Genomic DNA, 14544 nt, shown 5'->3' with positions numbered 1-14544 from the left:
AACAGAAATAAAAAATGACTAACGACCATGCTTAGAAAGAAATAAAATAAATAAATTATAGAAAAGTACAAATAGACGTAAAAAAAAAATATATATATATATATACAAAAAATTAAATTAAATTAAATTAAATTTAAAAAAAAATAAAAAAAATAAAAAAGGGGGGGGGGGCTACTCAGAAATTATTGTTGAAGGTATTCAATGCTACTTCTGAGGCCAAGATTAGAAAACAGAAGAGCTATTGTAGATCCTATAATTCACTTGAAACCAGACGTCAGTCCTCATCCTGCTTCCCCTCGACCACAGTCTCCCCAACATGTTCCTCTCTCAAGCATGGTAATGGAGAACTCTTATGGTTAATCTGACTTTAATGGAGGTGGAAAGATTATGGCCAAATACTGCACCAGTAACAATTTATCTCAATCCTCCCTCCTTCCTCTCTGCATCTCCACCTTTCTGCCCTGATCATTACATTTGGCCTATAAATAAATGCTGGAGCTGCCACACAGGCAAATGAAGCTGCCAACATGGGAATTGGTGGCAGGGATTTCAAGCAGGGAGGCAAGCCAAAGGAATAACAATAAGCCCAATATGCATTGTTTCTGAGGTAAAGAAAAAAAAAAGACAAAAAGTCAAAACAGGTGAAGTGAGACAGCTTGACATACTGGCAGCAGACCTGACAGACAGTCAGGCAGACCGGCAAATGGAAAGATAGATGAAAATATCTCAGACCAGCCTAATATTTCTATCTGCCCCAGAAACCAAGGTGGTATGAGCAAAAGGGGAAATGTTGACCAGGGAACCAGAACATTCATCACTGACAGAATGAAGAGAGGAGTAGGAAGAGAGAAAAATAAAGATCCAGAGGGAGAAAAGTGCCTCATTACATTCAAAAAGAGCATCAGAGAAATACACAGTGTAGTGCTTTGTATTAAACAAATGTGGCACATTGTGCTGGTAGATGTTTGTTGAGTCACTACTGAATTGGGGGAAAAATGCTCACAACAATCTCTAAATTGAGAGTGGTTTGGAAAATATCCAGGCTTTTGTACTCAGATATTTTCAGGTCTCCCCTGCTGCTAGGACATCATTTGCTGGTATTTGACGGTAAAGAACAGATACAATCGATCAGCTTGCAGTGGTGCGATGTTGAGGAGCATCGACTTTTTGGAAACAGAGGTAGAGCCACTTAATTTGTCTGAATAAATCACACAGGTCCAGACCTCAACATTCAGAAACATCCAAGACGGAGTCAGAGTCATCACCAGCTGAGAACCACTGCCGGAGTCTGCAATACCTTTACTTTAATGTAGGACTACTACTTTCTTTCAGTGTGTATTCGGGTTTATTCAGGTTGTGAATTCAGCTCGTTTTTTCACATCATGTTTCATCCTGTGTGTATATAATGTGTTTTAAGTTTAAGGGAAAAAACAGCAGAGCACAAGATATGTCGTGCTCTGAATGAATTTAGATCTTTCTACAGTCGCAACCATTATCGTACTAAAACAGCAGGATCCTCATGTATTTAAATTTTCATGCATAACTTAATAGGTCTCTGCTCGCCGCTGGCAAATACATTACTTATGATTTTCTATATAATTATATCAGATGATGGAGCGGCTTTATCACCAGAGTTTCTCAGGGCTAATATTATCTCCTGTTTTTCCACATAAATCATAGATCTTGTCGTTCCAGACAGCAATTAGATCCTTAATTTTTTTTTGTTCACAAACCCAGCAACAAGCTTTTGCTTAAACAGGTTGCTATGCCAGCTGCTTGTCAGCTATAGGCAACATCCATGGATACATATATAATTTTAGAATAAATTATCACAGGATCGCAACACAAATTTATACATACTATTATAAAAAAAAATGTTGACATGCACACACATGTGCACATGCACATACATAGACGCTGGTGATAATCAGTTAGCCCTGCAGTATCATATGGGGCCTTTAATTGACTGCCTCAACAGACTGTCAGCCGGCCCCAATGAAGCTGCACAGATCTGAGAGTCCTCAGACTGGGATGAAGCCTCCTGGGTGATGGTTAAATCTGCCAGCCTCAGCTGCTCTGATTGCAACACACATGGAGAAGAATGTAAATGCAGACAGCGCAAACTGTGAAATTACATACATTATTGAATGGATTTAATATGCACTGATTGACATGGCCTTAGCAAAGAGAACGTGACGCATACTTGTCGTGGGAGTTTAAAGTAGTAAAACCAATGACAGTGACTCTAAGGCTTACATTAGGCACATTAGAGAGACACTGTACTCCATATATAGGTGTCTTTAGGCATCGCGTGTCCACACATTCTGCAAAATCCGGGGCTCGCTGAGTGATTCATATTTAAATCAACAGAATAGGAAAGTCCTGTCTTGGTTCTACGCATCATCCTATTTGAAATCTGTTGAAGGAAGAAAGAAAATGTTTCCTCCTGAGAGACAACACACTTGATTTACAGGAGATTAACCAGAGACAAAGACTGAAAGCATTCATCCATTCGCACTCTAATCTTGTCTTCACTCTACAGAATAACCAAACTCCGCCTTTTTAAAGGGGTTTGGGTGTGTATGCATGTGTGCCTTTACTTAGCTTATCATACCATTTATATTGCCTATATGGGAACTGCACATTACACATTCTTGGGCCCAAGATGGACAGTTTTCTTTCTTTCTTTTTTTAATTTTTTGTTAGGTTAAAGCAGAAGTAAGTGGTCCGGTGGTTTTCGCTAATGCTGCGTTCCAGGCAGGCTTTTGAAATCGTAAATTACAGCTTCAAGTCACAACTTACGACTTTGTAGCGTTTCAGGCAACCCACTCGTGTTTTTCTGACCTGTTTTACCGGTGAAAGTCACTATAACGGCCACTCGTAACTTCAGACCGGTGAACTCGTACCAGATCGAACTGGTACAACTTCACGGTCGGAAAAATACAAGTTTCCTTGAACACACCATAACAGTCCTCGTCCCTACGTCGCCACATTCACAGCGTTCCTTGGCTGCACACACAGCCCTGCATGCCGTTCTCTCTCCTCATTGGATAAAAACTGTAGGATACGATAAATGTTTTCTCTTCGGCTCAGAGCAGAGCAGAGGGACTGACAGACCCGTGTTTCAGTCCAAACACTCTATGTAAGTGATTGCTGTCGGAAGATATAACTATTTAAGACTTATATTAACACAAATATATCACTTACTTCTGCTTTAACAAAGCACAGCCAGAGATATCATCTTTTCTATTCCACTTCTTCAGTTCACTTCAGTTTTATTCAGATTGAGATGTGCTATGTTAGTTGCCTAAAGATGAAGATTTTTGCAACGTCTCTTCTAACTCCGCACCCACATATATATATTTTTTTGCTTCTGACTCAGTTAACATCACTTGAGGCAATTTATCAAACTTATAAACAGACTTTGATGTGTAAAACCATAGCAGTTGCCCTTTAACCCTGGTGCCCAAATTTACATTTAGCTTCTAGCAATTATGCAAATTCTTATTTGTTTGTAATTTACTGCACATTTTCATATTTTGGTCAGCCATAACAGTAACGGTCATATTACTTCACCACACACACAAATCTAAATGTAATTCTGTGGTAAAAACTGAGACCCACCAGCCTTAAATCGACAACCTATTTAAAGCTGTTAAAACCTAATGATCCCTTTTCTATTATTAGGCCTTTTTTTTGTCTTTTTAGTCTCAACAGCCTCCCTTGTTTGTCACGCCAACATGTCAGCTTATTTGAGATGAATTTTTTGCATCTAAATGATTGTGGCGATGACTAAAGGCTGTTTAGCTAGCGTGCACCCCAGATGGCCTATACAGACAGCCACTTGGAAGCTAAAGTGGAACCCAACAGAGTAATCAATATGTGCTTGTGCAGTTTGTGGCTTTATGTGTCTGTACCAAAGGTTGGAAAACGAACAGCCCTACACCTGCGTTTCAGTAAACACATACAGAATATTAGATTAAAGCATTATCTCTCTGTTTGTTTTTTATGTTCAAAAGTCCCTTTCATCCTGTCTATCTGATAAATAAAACTGGCAGAAAACACACACTAAACTTCAAATAAATAACAAAATCCTCATTCATCTAGTCCACAAATATACTGAGTGATCAGATGCTTGGCTTGCTTGGTAATATGCGATGCCAAATTAAACATGAGCCTCCTAATTGAATAATAGCTCATAAATGTAATTCAATTTGAGGCTTCAGCAGAGTGGAAGGAGCGCAATGAAGGAAATTCAAGGTTGGCAGAGCAGAGTAAGAGTTCCTTGGGATGAAGATATTTCTGCAGGCATCGTTATCATTAGCTTCATCCTCATCACCAGTATTGGTGACTTAAATAATTGATCTCTTATTATTCCCTCCCATCTCATTATCTTTTAAAAGCTTGCCCTGATTCAAACAGCCTCCCCCGTCTGAAGACTTCTCTTGGGTCCTCCAGATGCTGTCTCTCCTCTCTAATTCTACCCGTTAGTGTTCATTTCTTTTTTCCACACTGTGCATAGGTTTAAAGGTTCACAGTCCTGTGAAGTGTTTGGATGGAAAACAAACAGAATGGCAAAGCAGAAAAAGGAACAGTTGGAAACAGAAAAGCAACAGAATAGAATAGTGAGTGAGGGTCTGAGGGAGAGATGAGCAGGTGCCTACCTGAGGTAACGCAGTGGTTCTATGGTTTCAGCCTCTGCCTCAGCTGAGCTGTGGTTCATCTTGTCCATCTGTTTATTTTTTACCAAGCACGTTTTTGGCGACTGTGAGAAAAGAGGAACTGTGTCGTTCCGGGGAGAACACCTCCGTTCCTTCTCTCTCTTTCTCTCTTTCTCTCTCTCTGATTCAATAAACACACTGCCTGCTGCTTTTCCTGAGAGCACACTGGGAATCTAAATGGTCTGTGGCTTTTGATTGGCTCAGACACTGGAGGATAATTACTGGCTGCTACACACACTCTACGCTGAATCTTGCCTCGGTATCTCTGTCTCTCTGTGTGTCTTCTCTCCCACCGTGGCCCCGGCTCATTCTCTGATAAAACCCAGCTGGCTGTGTGGATCAGCTGCGCTCACCGGGAAAGCCAGCCAATTAACAACCAGGAGGCATGGTGCTCGCCGGCTGATTGGCTCAGGCTGTCGCAATCATAGCCGTTCAGTCATACGGGGTGCATCCTCCATCCTCCATCCTCCTCCCTCCCTTCAAATTCACACAAACACACACTCGCAAGTTCACGCATCGCATAGCTACTCCTTAGTGGCAGAAGGATCCCTTGATGTAGAATCTAGAGCAGCATCACAGCGAGGAAACACTTGACTGCTCGGTGAAATCACAAATATCAGCACCTTTTTTATATGATAGTGGGTGAAGCTCAGTAGGCTATCTAAAGTGACATAATACTGTAAAGCTGTAGTAGCTGAGTGAGCTCATAGCAACAATTCACAGCTCAAACACATATGTTTGATATGAAAGAGTCTGTAAATGACAAATGAAAAGCATGTAGAATAATGATATGGATTTAGGGCAGTGGGTGAAACACTTGCTATCATTAAAATGTCAATATAAACACACAAACCTGCAGTAAAACACACACATAGAAGGCACAGAGAGGATATGTCTCGTGGTATCTCAGGGAGGACGTGCAGCTGCCAAGGAATGAAGCTCATACATGTAAGTGGGTCGTGTCAATGAACAATAGCTCACATTCTTCTCTAAAGGTCTGTGTCAGTTTCTCCCACCAGTTTGTTCTGACTTCATGACTCTTCTGTAGGCTACACCTCCACAAACACACTTCGTTTTATATTAGAGATTAGAATGTAGAGCTTTGTTTGTTTAACAGTCTATGTTTTTTTCCACAACATTACACAAATGTACCTGATCTAATTCCTGTGAAGACAACTGGATGTTGGTGTACTCTGCCACCTAGGGGCACTACTATTTCTGTTTGTATGTTATCACCATCAGCAAGAATAGCTTTCACTTCAAGAAATTCACTGAAAATACAGGCAAGACAAAAATGTTTCAGCCACTAGCCTATATGTTTCCTTTCCTATCGACAACTGAGAGCAAAAGCAATTATTGTTACATGAAAGCCATTAATTGTGCATTCAAGAGTTGGATTACATTTTTTTCCCAGGTCCCTTCTATTAGCTATTTAAAATGTCACAGTTGTGTGTTACTTGCAGAGAGATAAACTTCTGTTCAGTGGTTTAGTTGTTTGACTGAAGTTTGAGTTCTGTGCCCACTGGAAGAAAATGAAATTGTGTAATAATTGGAAAATGTTAATAACTTTTGTCTTGATAGCTTACCATTTCAGTCAGAATAGCAATGAATCAGTGCGAGAATTTCAAACTGTGCTCTGTAGATTTCTTTTGTAATTGCTTTTTTTCAGACAGATGATGTAACCCGTTGAAAGGATAGTGTTTCTATGGAAATGGACTCGTGTTTGTGGAGATGCTTATAAGTGCAGGGGACAGACACTAAAACAAAGGTAGCTCTTGCATGTAATGAAATCCAGCACAATGACTTTGCATTAATACCATCACCCCTAATAGAAGATTATCAGACATAAATGCTCTGCTATTGCATCTGATTGGTAGTTCTGTTGCGTCCACATCACCCTGATCAAATACAGGACAGGGATTTGTGTGCATGTGTGCACTTCTATGTCAGTGACAACAAACTTGCAAAGGAGTCATGAAAGAGGGGTTAAAATTAGTTTTATTATTATTTGATAGAGCAGAAAAAAAAAATCAAAAGAACAAAAATATTTCTCATACATTGTTTTCTTTTCCATTTGGGCTGCACTGCCTTTTAGCAGCGTTTCAACCCCAATCAAACGGAATGGTGATATTGTTGTCAAACAGCAGCAGCAGCAGCAGGCAGTAGTCAGGACAGTACAGGGTTACACTTAGCAGGGCACAAAATGATAGGCTCATTCCAGATTGCTTTTTTTTTTTTTTTTTTTTTGCATCCACAAGACGCGGGCTGCTACCATCTGCCTGTCAGGAATGTACAGACAACCTGGAAGATTTCCGATGCTACTTTGAGACAGAAACACAAAAATCTCGAGCGATTTTAAATTAAACTTTGTATGCTTGTACTTCTATTAGCAGTGCATGATAGTATTGTTGCACCGTCCTAAATGAAACCCATGTGTACAGTGATGATACCCCAGCACAGAGGGGTAAGCTTCAGCTGATACCCATTTACCTAATGCAGAGCACCATCTCTCAGAATGGAGCTTGACAATGATCAGTGAGCTAAACGAGTCCACTCTGGATACAGGACACACATCCTTACAATGTCACATTAGATTTATCACATCATGGATGTTATTAGGAAATCAAGACAAGACAACAGGACAGCAAGACTCCAGGTTTGCAAATACACATTGATGAGATATTCAACACTATTGTTTTAATGTGAAACGGATAAAAATGGACAGATACAGGATATTGAGAAGATAACTCATGGGGGCGGTGATAGGGTGGTCAGTGTCTTTGATTAGCCAGGTTTGTGGCAAAACATCCAGATTTTCATACTTTTTCTTATTAAATTCAACATGTTAACATATTATAGTTTAGCTACACTTTCCAATAGACCAATTAATGTAAAACCATTGCTACTGCCTGTGTGGTAGGGTTAAAGAAACTGGACCACCCCACTGACTGAAATTAAAGACAGCACATGGTTGTCAATTAACTCAACTCTATGAGCAATGGGGACGCCCCCGGTTCAATGTAGGACATATTGTACATCACTAGCTTATCCTGTGCTGCTGCAACCTGATAAAAAAATGCACTATAGCTCATGTGAAAGGCATAGTTAGCTCAATTCAAGGACCTGACATAAAATCATACACACCTTAATGTTAAAGACTAAGAAGTTCATGTAATTTGTTGCTATAGGGGTTTTTGCATAACTACATTCTGAAAGCTGTCCAGCTTCTCTCAGACCAATCGGAGGGTGAGTGGGAGCCACTGGACACACGAGAGAAAACAAATCATTGTATGTGGAGATCCATTCAAACTTAGGGCATAAGCATATATCTTTACTAACATGACCCTATAAATAAACCCAGAGACAGTTTGTCTATAGAAGAAAAATAATGCACCACAACCTATGACTAAAAGCAAAACAATGTCAAAAATATGACATTCCTTACACCCCCTCAGTTTAGCATGAATTCATGTTTATATCCAGAGAGGGTTCAAATAAACTAGAAACCTTCTAGCAGAAGGGATTCCATTTGGGCTCCACTAGATCTTTGGGAGTTTTTTTTTTTTTCTTTTTTCTTTTCAATATTCATACGAATAGTCCTCCAACATATGCTCCACCTTTGCTTTTGTTTTTTACATGAGTTGGTGAACCTTGAATCTTTATTCTTCCTCTTCATCTTAGAAAAAACAAAGTATTTAAAAGTAGGCCACAACATGGAACCCAGCAGATGTAAAACCACCTCAACAGTAACATTAGACTGTAAATTCAGACCTCGACAAGAGGCCACTTCCAAAGTATCAGGGAGCACAATATTCCAAACACAGTATATGACTTACAGAAGAAAAGACAAAATCCTAACATTCAGCCATACAAAATAATCCAACACACATCAACTTCTCTACTATACACAGCGTTGGTTAGAGAGAAGAGGCAGTCTGTGTGCTGATAGAGATCATTTTTTACAGTCCTTTTTTATTCTATTCATTTTTGCAAAGCTGAAGCAGTTCTTATTATTTCGTGGATGGTCCTTAGAGCTCCACCACAATCCCTGTGATGAGGTCTTCACTTGAGTTCGGTTCGGCCACCACATGGGCCTGAGTCTGACTGGCTCAGACTGAAGAGGGGCAGGACGTAAGGCGAATTTTATTGTGTGTAAGAGTGATTATTATTCTTTCCCAGCCTAATCCAGAGGCGGGGGAGCTGGAGGATTGTGGCAGCTTCCTCTTGGTACAACGGTGAGGGTCAACCAATATACAGGGAGGGAGAGGCAACATCACTGGAGAAGTTTGTAAAATTGTATACGCCTAAGTTTACCCCAAACCTCGCGAAGGTACCTAAATTCTATTTGACAAGCTCCTCACATCCCAAAAGCCCAAGCTGTTGCAGCCTGACTCCATACTGGGGATGAAGGACTCAGGTAAAGAAGATGGTAGCAGAAAGATCTGAGGAGGAGATGGAGGAACGTCTCCACCCCCCCAAAAAAGAGGCTGATTCTCCCCTGCACCATTCTGGCCAGAGGCATAGAAGTCCATAGAAAGGATTAGAATGAATATGTGAATGGCTGTTATTGATATTAAGAGGGGTAATAGTTGTAGTATCAGGAGAGAGTTAGATTGCATTATTTCCATGTGTTGGCTGTTTGGGAGATAGAACGGGAGGGAATCATGTCCAGCAGGTACTCTCGCTGACGCTCCACAGCAGAGGTGGTCTTATGGGCAGACAAGCTGGGGTTCACATAGGCCATAGTCACACCTGTGAGGAAACAAAGAAATCACCGGTCAAGACCACAAATTGAAACTAAAATTTATAAAAGTTAATATAAATTAAATAAAATTAAATATTTATTTCTTTTTTTCAAGTGCAAACAATATTATGTGCAGTGTTTCCTCTAGGATTTTTTTAAGTAGTGGCAACAACCCCGCCCCCACAGTGCCATTTCACTACTCGGATACTTTATCTTACACGAGCCCTTTGATCCAGAAATGCGAGTGTCAGAAGAGCGACAGACACAAACAGAGCACCTTTCATAAAAGACGCTGGATCTCCTTTTCTAGAAAAAAAGCAGGGATTTTGGTGAAATGCAGCCATGTTTAGCTTGAGTTTTCTCAGGAACGGAGGCACGTAGAAACAAACGGTTTGTGGCCATTTGAAGCATAAAGTTTCACCTTTCAAATGGGCCACAGTATGTGTTGGTGGCAATAATATAGAATACACTGTGGCTCTACAAAAATCGTCAAAAATGGTCTAAATTGCTGGTACACTTGACTAAAACTTTGGAAAGGAGCGCGGCACTCAATGAGTTAAGGGAGGGGTATAACCTCTTAATTTCTCTTTAATCCAGGCAGTAGGGGCCCACAACGTACGCGTCTCAGCAACACAGCTTTCAACGCTGAGTGCTGGCTATCTGTGCTTTTTCCATTCATAATATAAACATGAATGTTTTTTAAAATGCACCAGGTTAGAGAAACGGTTTACAGTATTAGTGCTATTAGTGAGAATAGTTACTATAAGATACTGTCAGTGAAGCAACTTGGACCGAATCAAAATCAGATCAAATCTGGACCTTGTGAATCAAAATTGGATTAATTTAGGAAATTTGTGGCAATATCCAGCCCTTGGCATTACTAACACCAGGCTGGTATATCAATTCTAATATTACACAGTATTTTGACTCAGGTAGGAAGAGGGAGAACATAAAGGAAAAAAAATTGGGTGTGAGATGAGTGAGGATGAAAAACGTCTTACTATTTTCCTTTTTACTATAATTGGATCTTTTGGGATTAAAAAAAAAAAAAGCCAAAAGACACAAGAACTATAAATACTAAATACTAAAATGAAAAAACCCAACCTGAGGGAATGGGTAGAAAGGATAAGAAGCGACAGTGCAAGAGAGGGCTCCACCTGAGAAGAGAGTGATTACCCCAAAAAGGAGCAGAAAGCGAGAGCGGGTGGAGTACGATCCCGGTCTAAACTCGTCTCACGTTTATTTACCTGTGTTGCCGCTGCTCTGCTTCCTCCAGGCAGCCACGTTGCCCTGGTTACCGCTGCTGCTGCCGCCGGCGCTGACCTTTGCCCCCTGCTGCAGCAGGCGTGCTGCAGCATGCTTACCTGGCCTGCTGCCCAGCGCTGCTGCTGTCACGGCGCTCTGCAGCTGAGAGGAAGAAGTGAACGAGTGGACCACACCACGAGACCTCTCTACGGACTGGATGTTGTGTGACAGCTGACTCTGTAGGGACAAAACAACAGGAGCATTGGCGGGCTACTTCTACAAAAACACAAGGTTTTAAACTCAAACCACTGTTTGTCCATCACGATGAAAAGCCGTACTCACATGCTTAATGGTGGAGTGGTGGGCAGAGGACACAGATCTGTGCTGCATGGCAGCCCTGACCTGCTTGTACTGCTGAGACACCAGAACCTCACTCTTGGACAGTGAGGATGAGGAGGACGAGGTGGATTTAGAGACAGGGGAGGAGGAAGAGGAGGCTGCCTGCTGCAGGATACGCTGTTCAATCTCCTGCTCCTGTTGGAGTGCCTTAACAAAGGCTGCCTTCAGTCGACTGGTGTGCTCAGCCTTCAGGGCCTTCTTCTGATTGGACGACATGCATTGGTCACAGAGGATGGTCCCGGCCTTCTCCTTTCTCCAGCGGGAGGTAAAGTCTGTCTTACACTGGGCACAGGTGTATGGCTCTTTAGGAATGGAACTGGCCATTGCAGCAGCTGGGCCCAGATTACCTGTGTGATGAATTTAAGAGACTTTAGGCTTGATGTGCCTTTACATTCAACAGACATATACCGCTGCATTTCAGCGTCCTCAAACTAGCTACCAGAGCGTGAGGATGTACCCACCCCTGCCGTGCATTTCCAGAAGTTTTTGCACCACCTCTTCCAACCCCAACAAGTAGATGAACTCATTGTTGGCTGCAGAGGGAAGGAAGTTGAACTCGGGAGCAGGGGGTTTGGGTGGAGGTATCTCCAATAGCGTCTTCTCCAACTGCTTACGCAGAGCAAGCTTGGCGGCCGCCTGCCGACTGGCTGGGGAGTCATTGATGTTCGAGTTGGGCGACACCGAAGAGCCCTTTAGGCTGGTTGGAGAGGCCTGGATACAAACAATTACATCAGCTTCAGAGGATGGTACAAAGGGATGACAGCAATGAAGTGTAATCTAGATGCATGTCTCTTGTCTCTGATTGTAATAACACATAATAATCGTTGCATAATGTCCTCACCTGAGGGATGTTGACCATGACATTACTGTTGGCCACATTAGCCACCCGAATGAGTCCCTGCTGAATGATTCTCTGGCCCTGGACATTGGGCACAGAAGCCCTGGGAGCGAGCAAGAGTGGAGGGGGGCCTGAGCCGCTGTGCTGCTGCTGCTGCTGACGTAGACTGGCTATCTGCTGAGGAGTAACTGCAATAGGCTGAGAACACAATGTGTGCAGAAGCAGACAAAAGAGGACACGAGAAGAAAAGTTAATAAACTGACAGGCTTTCGATTGGGTGGACTTCAAATGTGAGACAATGTCGTGACATACTAACCTGGGCTCCTCTGACCAGAGGCGGCATAACAATCTGAGAGTTGTGTTTGGACGGGACGTGTTGCCCACCCCTCACTAATGGAGGAGGGATCACCGTGCCTGAGCTACGACCTGTCACCTGATGAAGAAACAATACATTCATGTAGGAAATGACAACTCAGCTTTGCTCCACCATGATGCACCACAGTAAGACATGTGGTGGAGGCACAACATTCATTAATCAAAACACGAGCAGGTTGATTAAACAAATTGCATTAAGTACCTGGAGGGGTCCTTTGTTTGATGTGATGCTTCCTCTTACCAAAGGAGGAGGAGTGGCTACAGAACCAGATGCCTAGAAATAAGTGAAAAGTTTTAGCGCATTTAACTTATTGCTTTAAAGTAAATACAGCTTTAACGTTTTCATTCAAAGCGTGGACTGGAAAACGAGATCATTTAAGAACTATAAGCCTCTCTCTTTGCTCTTGGGTTTTTTACCTTCTGCACAGTGCTCTCCTTCTGGATCTGGCTCTGTCGTAGTTTCTTAAGCAGCACCAGTTTGGCTTCTTGAAGTCGCAGTTCTTCCTTAAGCTGTTTAATGATGCGCTCCCTCTCCTCAGGAGAGCTCTTCTGTATTCACCATGAGAGCAGAAAATAGCATCTTAGAGGACAATTAGGAGAAGTTGATACTAATTGCTTCCTGGTCTTGAGTGCTTGTTTATTAGACAGGGGTAACAAGGCTGACTTGCGCAGTTTACAGTCAATAAATCAGAGTCACTGATTAAAACAATGTCAGTCGTAACTAATCCAAGAATATGCCTTCAAAATAACTTTTGAAACTATAATCAACAGTTATTTGTGTGTTTCCTGTTTAATCTTCTAACTCAGTAACTATCCTCGAGTGAGCACGAGGATTGTCGGACACAATTCCAAACTGATCTGTATCCAACATTTTAAAAATTCTGTTTTCCTACCATGAGTTTATCTGTGTCAGTCTTTGTGAAGCAGTGGCCGTTCATGAGCGGACTGGATGGCTCGTTGTCCGATAACACAATCACATCATCTGGCGATGGTGGCTGTCGCTCCTTCTTGATGTCACTGAGGGAAGACGTATTGACAGAAAGAAAAGAATCATAGCGATTAATCATGTTGCATCAAACAAGATTCAGCACTATAACTTTTCACTCTGGAACACTGCAATTACCATCAACTGCAACCAACGTGTAGTACTGTCTGAAGCCCAGTAGATGGCGATACATAATAGTGAGTTTATCTTGGCTGTTGCAGTGCAAGTGTGCACTAGGACACACAAGCAGACAAGAACCAAGAGATCAATAATGGAGTAATGGCGACAGGGGAAGATCGCAACAACCCATTATCACTAGCGAAAGGTAACACGGACGGACCTCCGCCCCTCCCCTCCCAACAAACACAGCAGAGTCAGTCACAAACAACATGCAAACAAAGGGCAAATTAATTGCATTGTTGTTTTTTTAAAAGAAGGAAAAGGCCTAGAGGCTTTGATAAGATGATAAGTGTGTTTTTTTCAGGGGACCAAGAACAAAGGCGACTAGTGACAAGCTACATGTGCATCAATCCGCAGAGGGGTGGGGATAAGAAGTAGGGGTTAGTTGTAATTTTGCGGCGCATGGACGATGGCGGTAGAATAAATCTGCCTCTATCACAGTGGGGATCCTGTGAAGTCTTCAGGGTTTGGTGGTTTTGAAAACAGAAGTCTGAGCGGTAGTGGTGGACGATGATGACAATGTGTCAGAGGTAAAGGTTTGGGGTCATTACGTAGAGCCATGCGTGCACACATGCAGCAAAGTTATATAATTGTTCGGGCACCGTCGAACAAGAGGCTTCAGAGCTTCAAGCTTAGGCCCAGTTTACCACCCAGACAGGGCCTCACCCCTCCCCTACCTCTGTAGGGAGGTCTGAGGCCTGTGGCCTAGCCGGATCGGCACAGCCTGGGCCTCGGCTCTCCCCACCCTCCCAGCTGCCGACATCAGAGTCACAAGCTGAGAGGAGCGGAGGTCCGCTGGAGACACTGGAGAGGGTGACAGTGAGGGGGGAGGGGAATACATGGCCAGGAGCCAACCTATTGTGTACACTCTCCCTCTCACTCAGTCACCACTTCACACAACCCTCCCCCATCCTTACTTACTTACTTCATCTTTTATACTCCAACTCACTGACTCAGTTCTTCACACTCTTTCTTCCTCTGGCACGCTCCTGTCTTCAGACACACTTCTCTGCTGTCTTCCCCAACAGCTGTTCGACTGCTCCCCCTCAGCAGACAC

At 42.4% G+C, this 14544-nt stretch overlaps 2 protein-coding genes across 5 annotated transcripts in view; both read right to left on the bottom strand.

Annotated features, from left to right (window-relative positions):
• Positions 1-5044, bottom strand: part of yjefn3 (YjeF N-terminal domain containing 3) — a 52439-nt gene extending 47395 nt beyond the window's left edge. Inside the window, exon 1 of the mRNA XM_085773912.1 lies at positions 4665-5044. Within this exon, the coding sequence (XP_085630038.1) occupies positions 4665-4732 (68 nt within the window). The 5' untranslated portion in view covers positions 4733-5044. The remainder of the gene's footprint in view (positions 1-4664) is intronic.
• Positions 5045-6701: 1657 nt separating this feature from the next.
• Positions 6702-14544, bottom strand: part of gatad2ab (GATA zinc finger domain containing 2Ab) — a 40763-nt gene continuing 32920 nt past the window's right edge. For 2 of the 4 annotated variants that reach the window (XM_085773909.1, XM_085773908.1), the window contains exons 3-11: positions 13216-13339; positions 12740-12871; positions 12525-12596; positions 12264-12380; positions 11951-12145; positions 11571-11820; positions 11053-11456; positions 10713-10947; positions 6702-9473 (exon numbers count right to left, since the gene is read on the bottom strand). In XM_085773909.1, coding sequence (XP_085630035.1) covers positions 9340-9473; positions 10713-10947; positions 11053-11456; positions 11571-11820; positions 11951-12145; positions 12264-12380; positions 12525-12596; positions 12740-12871; positions 13216-13339 — 1663 coding nt within the window. In that variant the 3' untranslated portion in view covers positions 6702-9339. The remainder of the gene's footprint in view (positions 9474-10712; positions 10948-11052; positions 11457-11570; positions 11821-11950; positions 12146-12263; positions 12381-12524; positions 12597-12739; positions 12872-13215; positions 13340-14544) is intronic. The other 2 variants (XM_085773911.1, XM_085773910.1) reach the window with 1 other exon arrangement.

The sequence above is a fragment of the Trachurus japonicus genome, chromosome 4 (genome assembly GCF_045865225.1).
Source record: "Trachurus japonicus isolate A0001 chromosome 4, Traja_1.0".
NCBI lineage: Eukaryota > Metazoa > Chordata > Actinopteri > Carangiformes > Carangidae > Trachurus > Trachurus japonicus.
The sequence above is the reverse complement of the archived record's forward strand: the minus strand, read 5'-3'. Positions and strand labels throughout refer to the sequence as shown.